This window comes from Centroberyx gerrardi, chromosome 15 (assembly GCF_048128805.1).
Source record: "Centroberyx gerrardi isolate f3 chromosome 15, fCenGer3.hap1.cur.20231027, whole genome shotgun sequence".
Lineage (NCBI taxonomy): Eukaryota > Metazoa > Chordata > Actinopteri > Beryciformes > Berycidae > Centroberyx > Centroberyx gerrardi.
Window position 1 is genome coordinate 11,349,149 of NC_136011.1, and position 16,658 is coordinate 11,365,806.

General features: G+C 42.6%; 1 protein-coding gene across 2 annotated transcripts; it reads left to right on the forward strand.

The window, feature by feature from the left end:
• The first annotated feature begins 430 nt into the window (after positions 1-430).
• On the forward strand, positions 431-16,466 carry mertka (c-mer proto-oncogene tyrosine kinase a). 2 transcript variants are annotated; one of them, XM_078288831.1, is made up of 19 exons: positions 431-701; positions 1,561-1,900; positions 2,028-2,128; positions 2,225-2,395; positions 6,019-6,105; positions 6,237-6,352; positions 6,434-6,623; positions 7,465-7,610; positions 9,200-9,335; positions 10,046-10,196; positions 10,874-10,983; positions 11,073-11,168; positions 11,304-11,384; positions 11,487-11,579; positions 11,744-11,862; positions 12,085-12,194; positions 12,457-12,616; positions 14,507-14,643; positions 15,552-16,466. In XM_078288831.1, the coding sequence occupies exons 1-19, from the start codon at positions 617-619 to the stop codon at positions 16,018-16,020; spliced, it is 2,898 nt and encodes a 965-aa protein (XP_078144957.1). In that variant the 5' UTR covers positions 431-616; the 3' UTR covers positions 16,021-16,466. The 2 variants fall into 2 exon arrangements, with proteins under 2 accessions (XP_078144957.1, XP_071754105.1); XM_071898004.2 differs by having other exon boundaries at positions 10,895-10,983.
• Positions 16,467-16,658: the final 192 nt, after the last annotated feature.

A 16,658-nucleotide genomic window follows, 5' to 3' on the forward strand; every position in this document is an offset into this window, starting at 1 on the left:
GGAGTTGGGCAGGCAACTTTAAAGTCACTATCAGTCCTTTTTTTATTATTATTTTTTTTTTAATTTTTAATTTTTTGTATTCAAGGGTTTTTGAGATGTTATAATAAAGACTGGGAAATACCTCAGTGACTATCACCTACTATGTACTGTATGTTGGTGTTGGTATAGGCTATTATCACTTAAATAGATGTATATTATAATGTAGCTATCTCATCACACCTAAGGGAAAACAACAGCAATATCAACTTATATAAACTCATGTAAAAGTGTCATGGGTTTGTTGCAATCCCAGTGTGTGTAGGCTACTTCTCTATTGGGCTACTGTGTATTTTGATTTTTCTACTCTAGAGAGCATTTCCAGTCTCAGTCCCGCCTTCATGGGATCCCTCCTCTGACGTCGGGAAAAGGTAAACTTTTTTTTCCCCCTCAAGCTAAATGTGATCTATTGGGCAAACAACTCTGCACACGATGAGTCAAAGCGACGCTCGTGTGCGATGTTGATGATTGTCGGAGTTATATTGTCCGGTCCCTCATAATCCGCCTAGAATAAAAAGTGGGAACTGGTTTTTCGACTATCGTGGGACACAAGGCAGTAGAATAAAGCGCAGGACTGGCCATGGCAAATAAGTCAACTCCAGGCTTGTTGAGAGTTTTCCTCGCTACAGCGACCATAGCCGTTATAATGGGGAGTCCAGCCAATGGTGAGTTGTTTACTTTTGTGGAAGGTTTCATGTGTGTTTTATTTCTCTGTACTAGCTTCATGTCGCTCCAAGAGGAATTTATCAGGCATAACTCTGATCCATGCCATTGCCGCCGCTTTAGATCAGTTATCTGCATGACAGGCTCCAGCTGGCACAGATTTAAATGGCTTTCTTTGAACTGTTTTATTAGTCTTTACATCCGCCACTCGCAAGTTTATAAGATTTCTTTATAGACTAAAAGTTCCCTTGCAGAAGCCAAATTTGTTTGGATAAATTTAGACGCGGCGTGTTGCGTTTAATTTATCTTGCCAAATACAAAATAAACAGACGCAAAAATGAACAATCGTCGATAAGAAGGGCTTCTTTTTATTAAAGTATTCAAAATACGGTCAATGCCACTATTTTGCTCAGGTGTCATAGTTCATGATGTCTCAAGGGTATCTGAAAGCATTCAGTGGTTTGTCTTTGGTTTATTTTGTTTTCCTTTTCAGAATTACATGAGCTTTGTATTCCAAGGTTCTATGTGACTTTTTTTCTATCAAAATTGAGTTATCCACATATTCATGATATTTGAATGCTATTTTATGCTTGTGAGGTGTTGTGTTTAAAAAAAACCCAAAAAAACTTTTGGGGTTAAATAGGATTTAAAAAGACAGAGAGTATGTAGCCTAACCATTTTTCGAGCTGGGATGTCAAATCTTTGATGCTCAATATCTCAGTACTGTAGCCTACTCCACCCAGATAAAGCCTTATAATTCCAAGCTCTTGTTTATACTATTTTTTCATATTTTTCATACCATATGCAGCTGATGTCATATCAGCCAGTATCACATAACATGACAACTCCCTCTGTAAGCAGCCCAGCATCATAGAGGCCCCTCCGCTCCCAGACGGCAGGGCCGGTTTCCCCGACCCACCAGGGACTCCGAGGCCCTCATTGTCCAGGACCGCGCTTCAAGGGTGCATCTGAGCCAGGACGACATCAGACAGCTGCACTTCAAGCCCACCATCGGCTCCATCCAGCTGTCGGAGGGCCACGAGGCCAAGTTCAACTGCTCCATCGACATCCCCGATGCCAGGCTGGAGCCCACCGTCATGTGGGTGAAGAATGGCCTGGACCTGGCAGCCAACATGCAGGTGGTGATCAATGAGCTCCAGACCACCACAGACGGGGTTACGACTCTGCTCTCCACAGTCAGGTAACAGTGGTGTGACACTTGCGATATGTGGGGAAAAAAAACATTTGACAGGCTGACTACACAAAATGATCAGACACCATATTTATGCAGTTGATGGCAAGTTCACAAGTCTTCTCATGTGTTTCAGCATTGGCCATGTGCAGAGGGTGGATGCCGGGGCGTACCGCTGCAGACTGAGTGTCAGCACCACCATGATCGAGTCTCAGCCTATCGTCATCCAGGTGGAAGGTGAGGTTCAGCATCACATCACCACTGGGCGCTGCTTGGGGCATTTTGTGCGTCTATATTTTTTGGACTTTTTGCGTTTCTTTCACCTGTCCGTAGGTCTACCGACATTTATCAAGCAACCCGAGGACAGGAACATAACAAGGAGCACACCCTTCATGCTGTCATGTGAGGCAGTGGGACCTCCAGACCCCGTTCAAATCCGCTGGCTTCGTGACGGATTACCTGATAGTGAAATCCACAGCTCTCCCAGCTACTACTCCGTGTCAGGTGAGACAGCGTCCACAAACTCTGGGTTTCTTCTTCACAGCTGCTCGCTCCCTGTAGCTAGCTGCTCCTCTTGAGGTGCCAAAAACGTCTCTAAAGAGAAGTGTAATTTCCTGCTTTGCTTGAATTGAACAGCGGTCTGAATACACACCTTAAATTAGCTAGGAGGAAGATGTGCTTTGTCATTCTGTAGTTTGGTTTTGGGGGACTGTGTCTTTATAGTAGATTTTCTGTACTGAGTTGCCTAAGTCACCCAGAAAAAACATCACCTTGTTCATGCATCTCGTACTCAAGATTCACACGTTGTTCCCTTACCTATTACCTATTGAATTTTTATTGTTTTAATGGAGCTGAACAAGTCATTTAAATGCTCTCCTCTGGTGGAAAAAGTAGAAAGTAGAAAAAGTACACTTTGTCTAATTCAAAATTGCTCTTTTGAATGGGCTCAATTGGTTGTGGTCACCTGTCATTCTTATTGGCATAAGACTTGTGGGTTCAAGAGTGGTGAGAAATTCACCTCAGTCACAAGTTCTTGCTGGTTTAAATAACACCCACAACAGCTACAGATCATTAAATCAGATAATTGGTTTCACTTTCGTTGGTTTCCTCCTTGAATGTGGAAACGTTCCTGCACAGAGATGAAGGATGTTTGGCTGTTTGATAATGGTGACAAAGTGTGGAGTTGGTCTTAGTCAGCTAGCACCGGTTTGTTGGTGGTTTCTATTCTGCCTCGTCTCTGCTGCCTCAGCATCTGTGCCCTGCTTACTCCAATGAGATTTATCACCATGGTCAGTACCACCGGGGGCCCCTGGACACCTCTGAATAGTTAACAGTGTCCATTCAGACATGGTCAGTGCTTTTTGTAATACCACTCTGCTAGCTGTATACTGAAGCCATGGCACTGGGGAAATGGATCCTTTTAAGCCAAAAACAGATTGGTAAAGATGAAAATATCAGTCAGTCTAACTTTTTGCCACAGTCTGGAGAAGATTTGGTTAAGTCCACTGACTCAAACTTGTAAAACTGAAAATGTCTGAAAATTTCTTACAATAAAAACAATGTTGTAAAGCTTGTAATAAACGAACTAACCATTTGCCAAGTGAACAGCAAGCAACGTTAAAGTGAACATCAAAGGAAACTTAATTAAATTGAACAGATATCTGGTTCAAGAGTCATTTGGAGGTTAAGATCTGTTGGATTGAATTTGAATTCTTGTTACTTTGAGAATTTCCTTGAGATTGCAGTCTTCAAAGAAGAAGAAGAGTTGTTGCCAGAATAGCTGTTTTCTTCCCTTTTGGAATGCTAGTCCTCTCTTTGAAAGCAAACATTGGTATACTTTTGTTGTTAGAAGCATAACCTTGTTCCTCTGTACGTTATAACCCTTCATTTACAGCTTGCCCTAGGCTAAACATTCCTGCTGCAGCCAGTGAGTGGTGATACAGCTGGAAACTGAGGGGTTAAAGGTGTAGAGCTGTGCTTTGGTCCGGCGTGTGCAAGGGCTCGGGCAGTAAGGGGATGGGGGGCTGCACGGGGAGACTGTTCGGGGGTTGGTTCCCGGGACAAAGACTTCATTCATGGGACGGCCCACTACTGTGTTGGGAGGGGCTAGAAAAGGAGGCTGGCTGGCTGCAAGCTAGCAGAGCTTGCTCTCATCCAGATCCTTGCAATACCAAACATTGGCACAATTAAACAGTGTGACCCTCTCTTCAGCCATACTCCCTCATGCTCATTATGAGCCAAGGGCCCTTTTTGCAACCAAGGCCCTCTTTGCCATTAAAGGCTGTAGTCCATGATATGATTAGAAGGCTTTTGTTATGAGAAGTGGTAAATGATTTCTGGTTTCCTTTTCGGAAAGTCATTTACATCCACTTATATTCCTATTGTTAGGAATCAGGGCATTGTATGCTTTTCTTAAAGAGACAGTAAACTGCTTGGTGTAACAATAACAGTCAGGCTATGGAAAACCTTCTCACCGACGTTTCATTTAATCAATCTGTCCCACACCAACGGCATGTTGCATAATATCCAGTCTAAGGTGGCAAAGGGGACAAGGCTCCATCTTTGAAAACACAAAGAGATGGTGGAGATGGTGCACAGTATTCAAAGACTGAAAGATTTAGGCCTTGATCTAAATGGAAGAAGTAGGCTGGGGCTATATTTGATGCCTGGATATAAAAATGGAAAAATAACATAGACATCTCAGGCAGCTTAGTAAGATGGATTGCTCCCAAACCTGATAATTACAGGCTGCTAGATCCACAATGCAGGACTTTAAGATTATACATTTGGTTCCTCCAACCCACTCGTTACTCTGCATTTACTGAATTTCCTCCATCATTTCTGATGTTGTTTCCATTTGAGTGGCCAATAGATCTATTTTTTTCTACATTGCTACTTTTTGTTTTGTATTACTTGCCAAGTGAAGTGAAAGTAGAATGGCCATTTGGTCGACCTTTTTTCATTTCCTGTTTCTTGATTGTGTGTGACTTTAAAAGAATTAGTGTGTTTACTCGGCCATGAGTTTGGGACGCACGTGGAAAACCTCTTGCCCCTTTGCAATTTGCTAAAACCGTAGGAGATTAAGCAAAAGCCTGCTCAGTGCCCACTGTGCCTCAGCAGTCTGAACCTGTTTGCCATTCAGTTTGAAGTGAGGGGTTTGTTTGTATGTTTGCACAGTCTGGGTGGAATGATGCATTTGCATGTTGCTCTCAGAACTTTCAAATCTGTTCTGTTGGCTTTTTTGTGTGTTTTTGACCCAAAGTGAATTGACGATGAGTTGTTTCGTAAGCAAGAGACTTATCATGATTTCTATGACTGATCCAAACCAGCCCAGTTTAAGGCTTTCTTTATGCAAACATGCACACTGTAGTTGTTGTGTCAATGTTTGATCTGTGTGAAAAGTGAAGCACTCTTTACCCTGGTGCTCCCCAGCAGTACAAGGCAGACTCATTAGGCCGAGATATTCTGAGGAACGTAAACAAAACATCCCAAGTTGGTTCCAGTCATGTCTCACAGGCTGTTTTGTGTTTTGCATTGTGGAAAGGTTTCCGAGCTAGACATTGGAGAAAAAAAAAAAGAGCACAAAAGGGACATTATTTAGCAGCTATCGCAGTCCTATTCTAACTGGGCAGATCTGTCGCTGTTGAAAGACGGGAATTGTGTGTCCAGGAAAAGAGACCAGGCAAAGGGATTGTTATCAGAGTACATAATACTGGAGAAGCTCATTTTTAATTTGATGCATCAGGTACTGCTGTGTGAACTTTTGACTCACCCTGAATGTGTTTTGTATGGCAGTTTTAGTTTGTCATACACACACACACACACACACACACACACACACACACACACACACACACACACACACACACACACTAGTTTCTCTAGTGTGGCTGACATTGCCGCTCTGCCTTTTTAAGCCAGATTCACCTCACCTGACACTGAAACTGTGGCTTGTATTTTGCTACTTCAGTAAAGTGAAACTTAGTTAACTGAGTTTGTGCTGAGGCTTGAGAATTGTCCAAATGTTCACTGTTATCAAGACCTTGACAATTGGCTGTTGTTTGTTATTCATATTGCAATATAAAGTGCTACATTGTCCTGTTCAACATGTCATGTGTCATCTGCAGGTGTGGACAAGTATACCCAGTTCAGCTGTGAAGCTTACAACACGAAGGGTGTCACCACCTCCAGAGAAGCAAATATTAACATCAAAGGTAAAATGGAGTCCTTTTGGGACTGTCAACCTCAACTGACATTCCAGGACATTTTCAGGCTCTGCAGGCTGACCGTCTGCCTCCATGTTATCTCAGGGTGATTAATAAAGGTTTGTTTGGTGTTTTTGTAGTGCTTCCCGATCCTGTCTCTGAGGTTACTGTGATGGAGAGGCAGTCCGATAAGTTCATCTTGAGCTGGACCCCTGGGCAAGATGGTTTCTCTCCACTCACCAAATGCCACGTCAGGGTAAGTTCCCTTCCTACTCAAACGCTGCAGAAGTCTGGTGTTCTTAAATCAAGCCTCACGTCATTTCAATGCCCATCCAAGGTTAAAGAGGTGAGCCGGAGGAGAGGCGAGGTGACGACCACCAGACTCATCAATGCCACAGTGCCACCGTTCCAGTGCAAGGTTCCTGGGTTGCAGGCCATGACTTGGTACAACATGAGTGTTTCCTGCAGCAACGACGTGGGAGCCTCTCCTGTCACCCTCTGGATCCAGAACAACACCACAGAGGGAGGTGGGTGCACTTTAGGAACCATGGACCAACTTATAGGGTGACTTTTGGGTTGATGATACCCCTGAAAATTTTGGGGGGCAATATAGGTGGTTAACCATCCCAGCAACAGGCAACCAAAGGAGAAACATTGTCCAAAATCTAGTCAAATGCACTCCAGCAAATAAGATGTTTCTATTTGATTGAAGCCAGAATGCTGTGACAGTTTTTGCCACTGTGCCACTGTTACCTTAAACACTGCCTTGTGTATCACTGCTTTGGAGAAGAACCTCCTGTGTTATGCTCCCGCCTCCTCCTCCTCGTCATAGCAGATTCCTATTTAGCTTTCAGGAATCTAGAACGATATAATCGCCACTTTCCCCATCCAAGATTTGCCTAATGAAAGCCCTCTTACAGTAGCGGCGTGCAATGAGTGGAAGTTACGCAACTACCTGGACTGCTCATAGCAGGAGTCCGCTTCTGAAACAAGTTGTATCCACTACATCTCTATTGTTTTCCTGAGGGGTCACATAGGAAATAGGAGTGGTCTCATGGAGAAAACACGCAGTTCTTACAGGGCGGAGCTGCTTCCGGTTTCCTTCCTAAAGCTGCCATGGGGGGATATTTTAGATGACAGATTTGATATTCTCCTGTGCCAGAAATGTTCCGATGCTTCACATACCAAACCATAATCACAGATCTAAATGGAGGGTCAGTCTCTTAGTATTTTTACTATACTGTGGTTGTTTTATGGGTTAATATTCTCTAAAGTCTGTTGATGTTATTACAATTAGAGATTATCTGAGTTGAGAGCTTTGAAGTTAACCCTTGATCCCTCTGTTTCCCTTCCTTGTCACTTCCTCAGTGCCGTCAGTTTATCCCCGCAATGTCACTGTACAGCTGAATGACTCAGTGCTGGTGATCAGGTGGAGGCCTCCACCTGCTGATAAGATCAATGGCGTCCTGCGTGGTTATGACGTTATCGTCAGGCATGGGATGCAAGTGAACAAGGTGAGCTCATCAGCAAGACTTGATTGAGTTTAGCCTTTTGTTTTTCGCCTTGGCACATTGAAGCCTTCATTTTCATATTTTGTCATTTGAGAGCTGAGAATGTTTTTGAAAATTTCATATAGGGATGACTAATGTGTGACTAGTGTGAAAAGAATGAGCCTCGCAGAATTGGAATGTGATCCTGCCTTTGACCTGCCTCCCGAACCAAAGGTCAACTTCCCTATCCTCTGTTTTTCCACTCCGCCCTGGACTCAACAATGCAGGGAATGTCATTTCTGAGAAGGAATGCCTTTTTAGGATACTCTCTATTTTGGGTTTCTGCAAGAGTTCTCTGAGAAACAGCACTTGACTGTTTAATTTAATGGCGACGCCCTTTTGTTTCGATTAAATGAAACTACTGAAGAAGAGATGTTGTCAGGTGCACTGTTTCCTTGACGGGATCCGTACACAGTGTTGCTTCTGTGACTGCACTCTAGTGCTCTCTAGTACAATGGTGCGTTTCCTGTCCTTCCTGTCTGCGTCGTGGTTAAAGGAAGCTGACGGTGTGAAAACTGGAATCGGTGTTTTCCTTCGTTCAGCATGTGGCCTTGAGTCATCATAGAGTGAATGGAATATGAATACAATGGGATGTGTACCGTAGGCCCAAATATCCATGTGTGTTGTCCAGTCAAATGGTGATGTCATTACACACAAAGGCTGTGTGACACTAGCAGTGACTGGAAATGTGTGTAAGGGCAACTTGTTTTTCAGCTGCTTAAGCTGAGAAACTCAAAGGTTACCATTGGAATAAAGAAATGAGTGTGTTGTGTGTTGCATGGTGTAAGTGCCACCATCAACTTCTTTTTAACCCAAATCCTGTTTGGGACTGTGTGTTGATAGACGATTAGCATTTTACTGTAATTACGCTTTCCCCTCTGTGCAGTGCCACAGACATGATACAGCATTAATCATGGGTTCAGTGTTCCTAGTCAGACTGTCAGCACATTAGTGAAGGAGAGGAACCCCAGATGTTACCATGTGGTGTTGTGAAATCCTGGGTTCTGCCTGTCACATGTTCCCTCCCATTTCAGCACACCAGCTTATCCAGTGTTTGTCTCCTTCCCTTTTTTTCTTAGGGAGCTTTAATATACATTTGAGTGACACATTAAGAGTCTTTCTCCTCCCAGTATTGCCAAATGATTTCATAACTGACTGCTTTTTGTTGCACTTTTGTTTTATTATAGTGCCTTTATTGGAAAGGAGAAGGAAAGAGAAGGCGATGTAGGGAGAGAAAGGAGATGACATGCAACAAAGTTCATGATTTTACTCCATGACATTGCAGTATGTGTCTTAGCCTGCTGACCCACCAGGATGTCTCCAAAATATTATGTGTTTCATGAATTTATAGATCAATCTGTTCCTGTTCGAGGTTAATGTCTTGCCTTATTGTGCCATTAAAACTTTGCCTAGCCCGTGACCTATATCTCTCTATCAGGCTTGACTTTGTCTCCAGAAAGATGATGATTAACCTTAAAGGATGACTGCATACTGTACGTCATAATTTAGACACAATTCACGTTTAAATGATTTGTAACTGTGTGTTGGTTCAGATCCACAGCTACACCACCACGGCCTTTGTAGCTCTGCAGGAATTCAACACAACCTACAGTGTGGAGGTGGCAGCATGCACCCAGGCAGGGAGCGGCATGGTCAGCCCACCAGTCTGGTTCTTTGTGCCAGAGAACAGTAAGCTGCTGTATTTATAAATCTCCTCGTTTCATCATCTGGACACGGCTAACTTCATGAACTCGCCTGGTCACTCCAAGGTCCCAACTTGATTTTGCTGATGGATTTTAATACACTAGATTGACATTACTCTCCTATGATGCTTTTATTTTCAGGCTAGAATACAGCTAAAATGTATCTTGGACATTTACAAAAGGACAGTTTGTAAACTAGATAATTGTCATTCATAACAAGGAGGACTTCAGCACAGTAATCATCTGTGATCATCACAAATTGATTAAATGTTATTTGCAAAACATAATTGAATATATCCTGCTTTATTGACAGGATTACTGACAGCAGTAGAAAAGCCAACAGGCTCATTGACAGTAGCCCAGTTTGTTCTGGATCAATGGGATCCTTTTCGATCCACATTGAGACAACTATTATGTTTTTAAACCACGTGTAATAGGTTGCTAAACACTTGCATCCTATCATTTTAATCTTGGGAGAAACTTGCATAGTCTATTAAAATGAACTGACAATGCATTGCAACAATACTGAAATATCCCATGACCACAGTAATAGGATTGTTTTTTTACTTTAACTCATTGAGCACTCTCAACCTTCAAATAAGGACGAATCTTGAATATTGGATGTTGAATATGCCACTATCTGAGTGGTGTCTGATAAACTTTGATCATGCTTATCATTTGTTTTCCCTGCCTCAGATTGGGTGCTGTCCCCGTCATCCAGCCCTGACACCAGCGCTTCAGACTCTGTCTACGTTGTGCTGGGTGTGGTGTGTGGCATCTGTCTTCTGCTGCTCGTCCTCTGGGTGGCTATCTGCGTACACAACGGGACCATGGACACATGGTTTGGGTATGCTGACAGACTCCTTCAGTACAAACAAACTTTGATTGATCTAATCACCAACCCTCCTCCGAGTTTGATGCGCCTTATCTGTGAAACTGCTACTAACCTCTGTATTTCTGACCCATTCTGTCTGTCTTTGTTTGGTTTTTCACTCAATCACCATCTTGATTTAAAACCAAAAAAAGGGCTGACGGTGTAGTTCATTTTTCATTGACACCAGTGTCGTTGAGTAATCTCTCCCCCAGTCGAGAGCTGCTGCAGGACTTTAATAACTGCATGCTTCCGGACTCTGTTAATAAACCTGCTTTCCTTCCTGTTGAGCACCATTGTCTGCACCTGCGGCCAGTAATAGTTTGGTTTACAACTGGAGAAATGAAGCATGATGCTGCAGATGAACAACAACCCCCTCACATCTCCCAGCTGTCTATTCTCTGGAATTCATTATGACGTCTCTGACTCAGTCTTGCCGCTCAGGATACCGATAAGAATGTGTCAGAGGCTGCTATTCAAACAGGAAAACAATATCCGACCCCAGAATCAGGAAAGCATCAAATCAGATAGCTTCCTTACTAACACCAATTTCTCAGTTGAATCAGAGCTATATAAAAGCTAGGCTCTAGTTGATATTAGTGAGAGACTCACTCTGAGATTTTTTAGCATTTCCCATTTTTTTTTTTTTTCAGTTTCCCTGTCTCCCCCTGCAGGCATATGTTTGGAGGTGGAGAGAAGCTGCAGCCCATCGTACAGTACAGACCCCAGAGATCCTACAACCGATCAGCCATAGAAGTCACACGTATGTTCTGAAGTATTGTTGTGGTAAAAAAATAACATGTATGTGTAGACCTTGAAATAAACAGTAACTTGAGTGTCTCCTGTCTGTAGTTGGGAACCTTGGTGTTAGTAATGAACTCCAGGCCAAACTTCAGGATGTGATGGTCATGAGGAACTTGCTTTCCATAGGGAAAGTTCTTGGAGAGGGTAAGTGAACGGTTTCATTTGATGCAATATGTAAGGATGATAAACATTCATATTCACATAGTAATATTTAAATGAACACAGATAGTAGCACAGTAATACATATTGTGCAGTAATTTCGTTTTTTTTTTCCACCAGGTGAATTTGGTTCAGTGGTGGAGGGACATTTGAAGCAGCCAGATGGAACATCAGAAAAAGTTGCTGTGAAGACGATGAAACGTGAGCCTTCTCTGTCATTAGATGACTTCCTTTGATTATTTACGAAAACTATAAAACAAGTGGCATCGGCAGTATTTAACCTTCATGTCATTCTTTTAACAGTGGATAGCTTCTCCCAAAGGGAGATAGAAGAGTTCCTGAATGAGGCTGCCTGCATGAAAGACTTCCACCACCCTAATGTCATCAGACTACTAGGTAGGACTTCTATAGATGCCCGTAAAATGTACAATGTAATTAACATGTTACGTCTTTAAAGAAATGTATTGTGCTTGGCTATAAAGAATCCCAATACTGTATTTCCTGATCCATTTTAATTTACACCTCCTTACAGTTTGTGTGTATTGACTTGTCCCCTTCAGGTGTGTGTTTGGAAGTGGGCTCAGGACACTTTCCCAAGCCCATGGTCATCCTGCCCTTCATGAGATATGGAGATCTGCACAGCTTCCTGCTGCGCTCGCGCCTGGGAGACAGCCCACTGGTAAGAGAGCTGTTGCTTTGCTGCCTGTATGTTGACTTTCTGTGTTTCTCAGTGATTCTCAGTGTGATTCTCTAATCCTATCACTAAGAAGATGAACTTAGTGGCTATCATAATGACAAATCAACCAAGTGTTGACATACTGTTTGTAACAACAGGGAATTTTCTTCCCCTTAATGTTTTTTAATGTGATTTTAATGGTGATGTCTCTGTGTTTCCATACAGTTCTTGCCCACTCAGACACTGCTGAAGTTCATGGCGGACATTGCTTTGGGTATGGAGTATCTCAGTGGGCGTAACTTTCTGCACCGTGACCTGGCTGCTCGCAATTGCATGTAAGTATTCTTGTGGGGAGCGCATTTTGTATAAAAGGCATATTTGGATCTACTGTACTTTGTGGCTGGCAGCTGTGTTGGTAGCCACAATGATTTTTCCAATACAAAAAGCTTTCAATGGTTTAATTTTTTACAAACTTTGTTGCAAAACGTGTGATGGATAATGACAAACTGTATATGGCTGTAAACCTTATTGACTCAGTAGGGATATCTAAGCTGCTTTTCCTGCTTTTATAAAGCCAATTCCTTGCTTCTCTTACAGGCTGCGTGATGACATGACAGTGTGTGTGGCAGACTTTGGGCTGTCTAAGAAGATCTACAGTGGGGATTACTATAGGCAAGGCAGAATAGCCAAAATGCCTGTAAAATGGATTGCAGTAGAGAGTCTGGCAGACAGAGTTTTTACTGTAAAGAGTGATGTGGTAAGCACTTCTGTCTTCTGCTTCTTATTCTATGCCGATGTGAGAATGTTTCAGATGAATGTGATTTTCTTCCAGTAAGACTAGTTCCCTTCCAGTAACACAGTCACTACAGCTACATACAGTTGGTAAAGGGGAATTTACTCCTCCCTCACCACTTTTGCACATTATCTTGTGCTTTCAAAATGCACTCAGTTGGGATTTTTTTTTGTGTTTAAGAGCTACGCAGAGCAGTCAGCTGAAATTGTTCAGCATTACGTAGCGTTTACACAGGATATGATGCTACTGCTGATTGACCCATCCCCCATAGTTGTTTCTAGCTGAGTTTCTTCCTCTCTACACTCTCCCACTTCATCCACTGGCCCTGCTTTACCTGAGATACTGCCTCGGCACACCTTGCTACCTCCTGTCAATGTATTTCATCTACAACCATTTTTTTCTTCCCTGATGAAGTTGCCTTACTCTATAAAGGTTGCCCTAATGCCCTATTCCCAGGCCTAAGCCCCCTCGCCCTTGTTGCACCTGCCCTAAAATATATCCAAATGTCTTAGTACTGACTGCAGCTGTTGGACTGCCTCTTTTTCTGCCCTGCTAATACAGGAGGTGCTGACTGTTGGATCCTTAGATTCTTACAGCTGACCAGCCTCTCTAACTTGTCCATCTTTGATAATGGTTTCTCATATACTGTCAAGGGCCACATTAGCCGAGGCAATAGGCCAAACTGCAAACACCACAACTTTAGCTTGCCTGGTAACCTTGATCTCTCTATGTCCTGAATACCTCCAACTAGCTGCTGCCTTATCTCCTGAACCTGCTTAGTTTCATTTACAATGTAAAACATTTTGCCTCCCCCGCTTCCCCACAATGGATATGCTGCTTGACTCGGTTTAACTCATCCCAGCCCAATTTAGGTTAGCATTCAATTTATTCAGCAACCTTTTTGTACAATGAGCTGTTGTTGTTACAGTAGTCATATAATCCATATATTCCCTAACGGGTGGGAGGTGCAGCCCTTCCCTGCTGTTTTTCTCTTTGGGAATTAGAATCCCTCCTGCTCCACACCATGATCTAGGAATAAACTGCTTTTCCCCATGCTAGCTTCATTAGCTTCCATAGATATCTCAATACATCTGGTGTGCTTTTATATACTCAGTAAGGGACACCATTAGGCCCTGGGGCTGATGAGTCCCCTGCAAGCCTTACCATATTTGCACCTCGCTCCATTTTGGTGGGCTGATATCTATTTGATAGTATATTGCCCCAATCTCTACCCCTCTCCCTATCTTTTTTTCTGCTCTTCCTAAAGCTGCTAAACGATTCCCTAGTGCTGTCTGAAGGACATCGATGCCCTCTTTCTCGCTATCACTAGCCTTCCTCCATTGCCTCCTAAGCTGCCTCCTTTCTTGGATAAGTCTGTCAATCTCCTGTTGTCCCCTAGACTTTACTGGTTCTGAAACGACTTTCTTCCCTTTCTCATAAGTACCAAACCTTGCTACATGTTGCTCAGACTTCCTTTTTAGGTTGTGGTAAAGATTTGTTTTGACAGTCTTTCTGACGGTATTCAATACATTGAAATGGGATTTTAGGACTTAAAGTGAAGAAAAAATTCACCATCTTCTTGCCAGTATAACTGAAATGAAATAAGCATCTGAATACATTCACAAACTAGGATTTTACTATTTGTTGAAAAATACAATACTTGGAGTCGATTGAATATGCACAATATAGATAATGCTTTTGAAATACTTTTTAGTGTAATGAAAGTCAAGGGAATGCATTTTGGGCAACAGTGGTATCGCTAGATGGCAGAAGAGAGATTGACAGTTGTGTCATGCACTGCACATATTGCGCATGATGAAATGTCATCTATAGTTAATATTCTGTGTCATGCAGTGGGCATTCGGTGTTACCATGTGGGAGATTGCTACACGAGGCATGACGCCGTACCCCGGTATCCAGAACCATGAGATTTATGACTACCTTCTGGAGGGACACAGGCTGAAGCAGCCAGCAGACTGCTTGGATGAGCTGTGAGTGCTTTCTCTTCTATGCAGAAGTGTTTCAGTTGGGTTTTGGTTTTGGAGGTACTGTAAACCATATGACGGTTAAAACAGGATATAAAATTAGAACAGAAGCTTGTTTGACCAAATCTCACAGGAATGGGGATTGATAGTGAAACCTTTGTAGTTAAAATGCTTTCGATTTCATGTATCAATCAGTAAATTCCAACAATCAGACAAAATAAATAGAAAATATACTCTCCTGTTTGGTTGTACGTGGTTTGGAACATCTCATGTTCATATTAAGAAGGCTCTACTACATAGACCTGATATGTACTGTTCTCCCTCTTACTCTTTGTATGGGAGAGAACATCACCTTAAACTACAAGCTAAACTTTGGTACTTTAAAGTTACCTTGTTTATGGGTAAACATACAGTACATACCTTTTTTTTTTTTTTTCAATTCTTAGAGTCCACTCATCATTTTGGCTCTTATCCAATCCACCAAGAATCACTTGTTTCAAGAAAAACATCAGCTTTTTAAAATTGGTTTGCCCTGCTCACTATTGGCTATCTTTCAGTGGAAGAAGATAAAGGAATAACTGGCAAACCAGTTTAAAAGAGATCTGACTGAAATAAGTGCTGCCTGTTGATACATACTACAGTTGGATACTAAAATTAGGTGTGGGCTCTTAAAAAGTCTCATATAAGCCAAGTATGTTTCCCAGTGAGTAAAGCACACTAAACTACCAAATTTAGGCATACAATTCGACATGATGTTCTCAAAAAGAGTATGGCAGATATGAGTGCTACACTATACATAAACAAAATTACTTTCAGAGCCTTGCTTTATAGTAAGAGTTGCTTTGAGTGATATCTGACCACAAAAGCATGTTCTTACAACTGTAACTTTGCTACCTTTGCTTACCTGCGTCTAGGTATGAGATCATGTACAGCTGCTGGAGGGCCGATCCGCTGGACCGACCCTTCTTCCCCCAGCTGCGAGAAATGTTGGAGAAGCTCACAGAAAAGCTTCCGGAGTCTTCCAGCAAGGAGGACATCATCTACATCAACACCAGCTTTCCTGAAGAGGACCCCGACGGAGAGGCCCTTCACGCCGACTGTCCTGTGTTCAGCTCCTCCCCCTCCTGCAGCCACCAAGCGGCAGAACACTCTCTGGTCACCGCGGACGTTCACGGGAGCCTGGAGGAGGAGGAGGAGGAGGAGGATGATGATGAAGATGACCGTTACGTGGTGGTGATCTCTTCTGATCCCTCCACCAGATCTTCTGCAGCGGGGGACATTCCTCTTTTGTCAAGCAACGGTTTAGGTCAAGCAAACGGAGGCGCGGTTACTGATGTGACAGAGATGGATCACAGCTCAAGTGACACATCTCTCCTGCTGTGAGGACTGGTACCCAGGAGATCCAGACTGTAAGGAAAAGATCATTCCATGGTTCAGCAGTGCTAAACATTATGCCTCATTGCACTTGGAGCACCTTGACATTTCCTAGTGTGGAATATCTGTAGTGTTATTTTTTTTTTTCTTCACTGGAATTGTGACCAGTGACCCAGAGGCAATCTATGCTTCATGTGGTCAGCCAACACATCAGTGTTAGGAATAATGTATATGCGTAAACATTAAAGATGTTCACGCACATGTTCCAGTAAGCTTGTGATACACTGAACTGTGAAATCTTTTACTGTAATGAATTATGTGTTGTAATGTATGTAAATGTTGAAATGTACATTTATGAAGTGAGTGTTGTATACTGTAAAAAGTTGTAAATGATTTATATTGACCCCTTGATGTTTGTGATAATTAAACTGGGATCGGTCTGTCTTGCCAGTATTCAAAAATGCCTCACTTTGGTAACAGTGTTCTGTAATGTAAATGAATGTGATTCTTTATTGATCCCACAAGGAATTTCTCGTCATTTGCACTCCTTGAGGCAGCTGGTAGGGATTCAGTGTCTACTTTTTGCAGATGAGAAGCCACTTTTTATGTTATTCAACTAATGTTGAGGTTTGCATGTTTCTCCATGC

Excerpts from the sequence above, each read along its gene's own strand:
- mertka (XM_078288831.1), top strand. The coding sequence starts at position 617 with ATGGCAAATAAGTCAACTCCAGGCTTGTTGAGAGTTTTCCTCGCTACA. Across the intron at positions 6,624-7,464 it reads GAACAACACCACAGAGGGAG|TGCCGTCAGTTTATCCCCGC; the intron begins GTGGGTGCACTT and ends TCACTTCCTCAG. Across the intron at positions 11,385-11,486 it reads TGCTGTGAAGACGATGAAAC|TGGATAGCTTCTCCCAAAGG; the intron begins GTGAGCCTTCTC and ends TTCTTTTAACAG.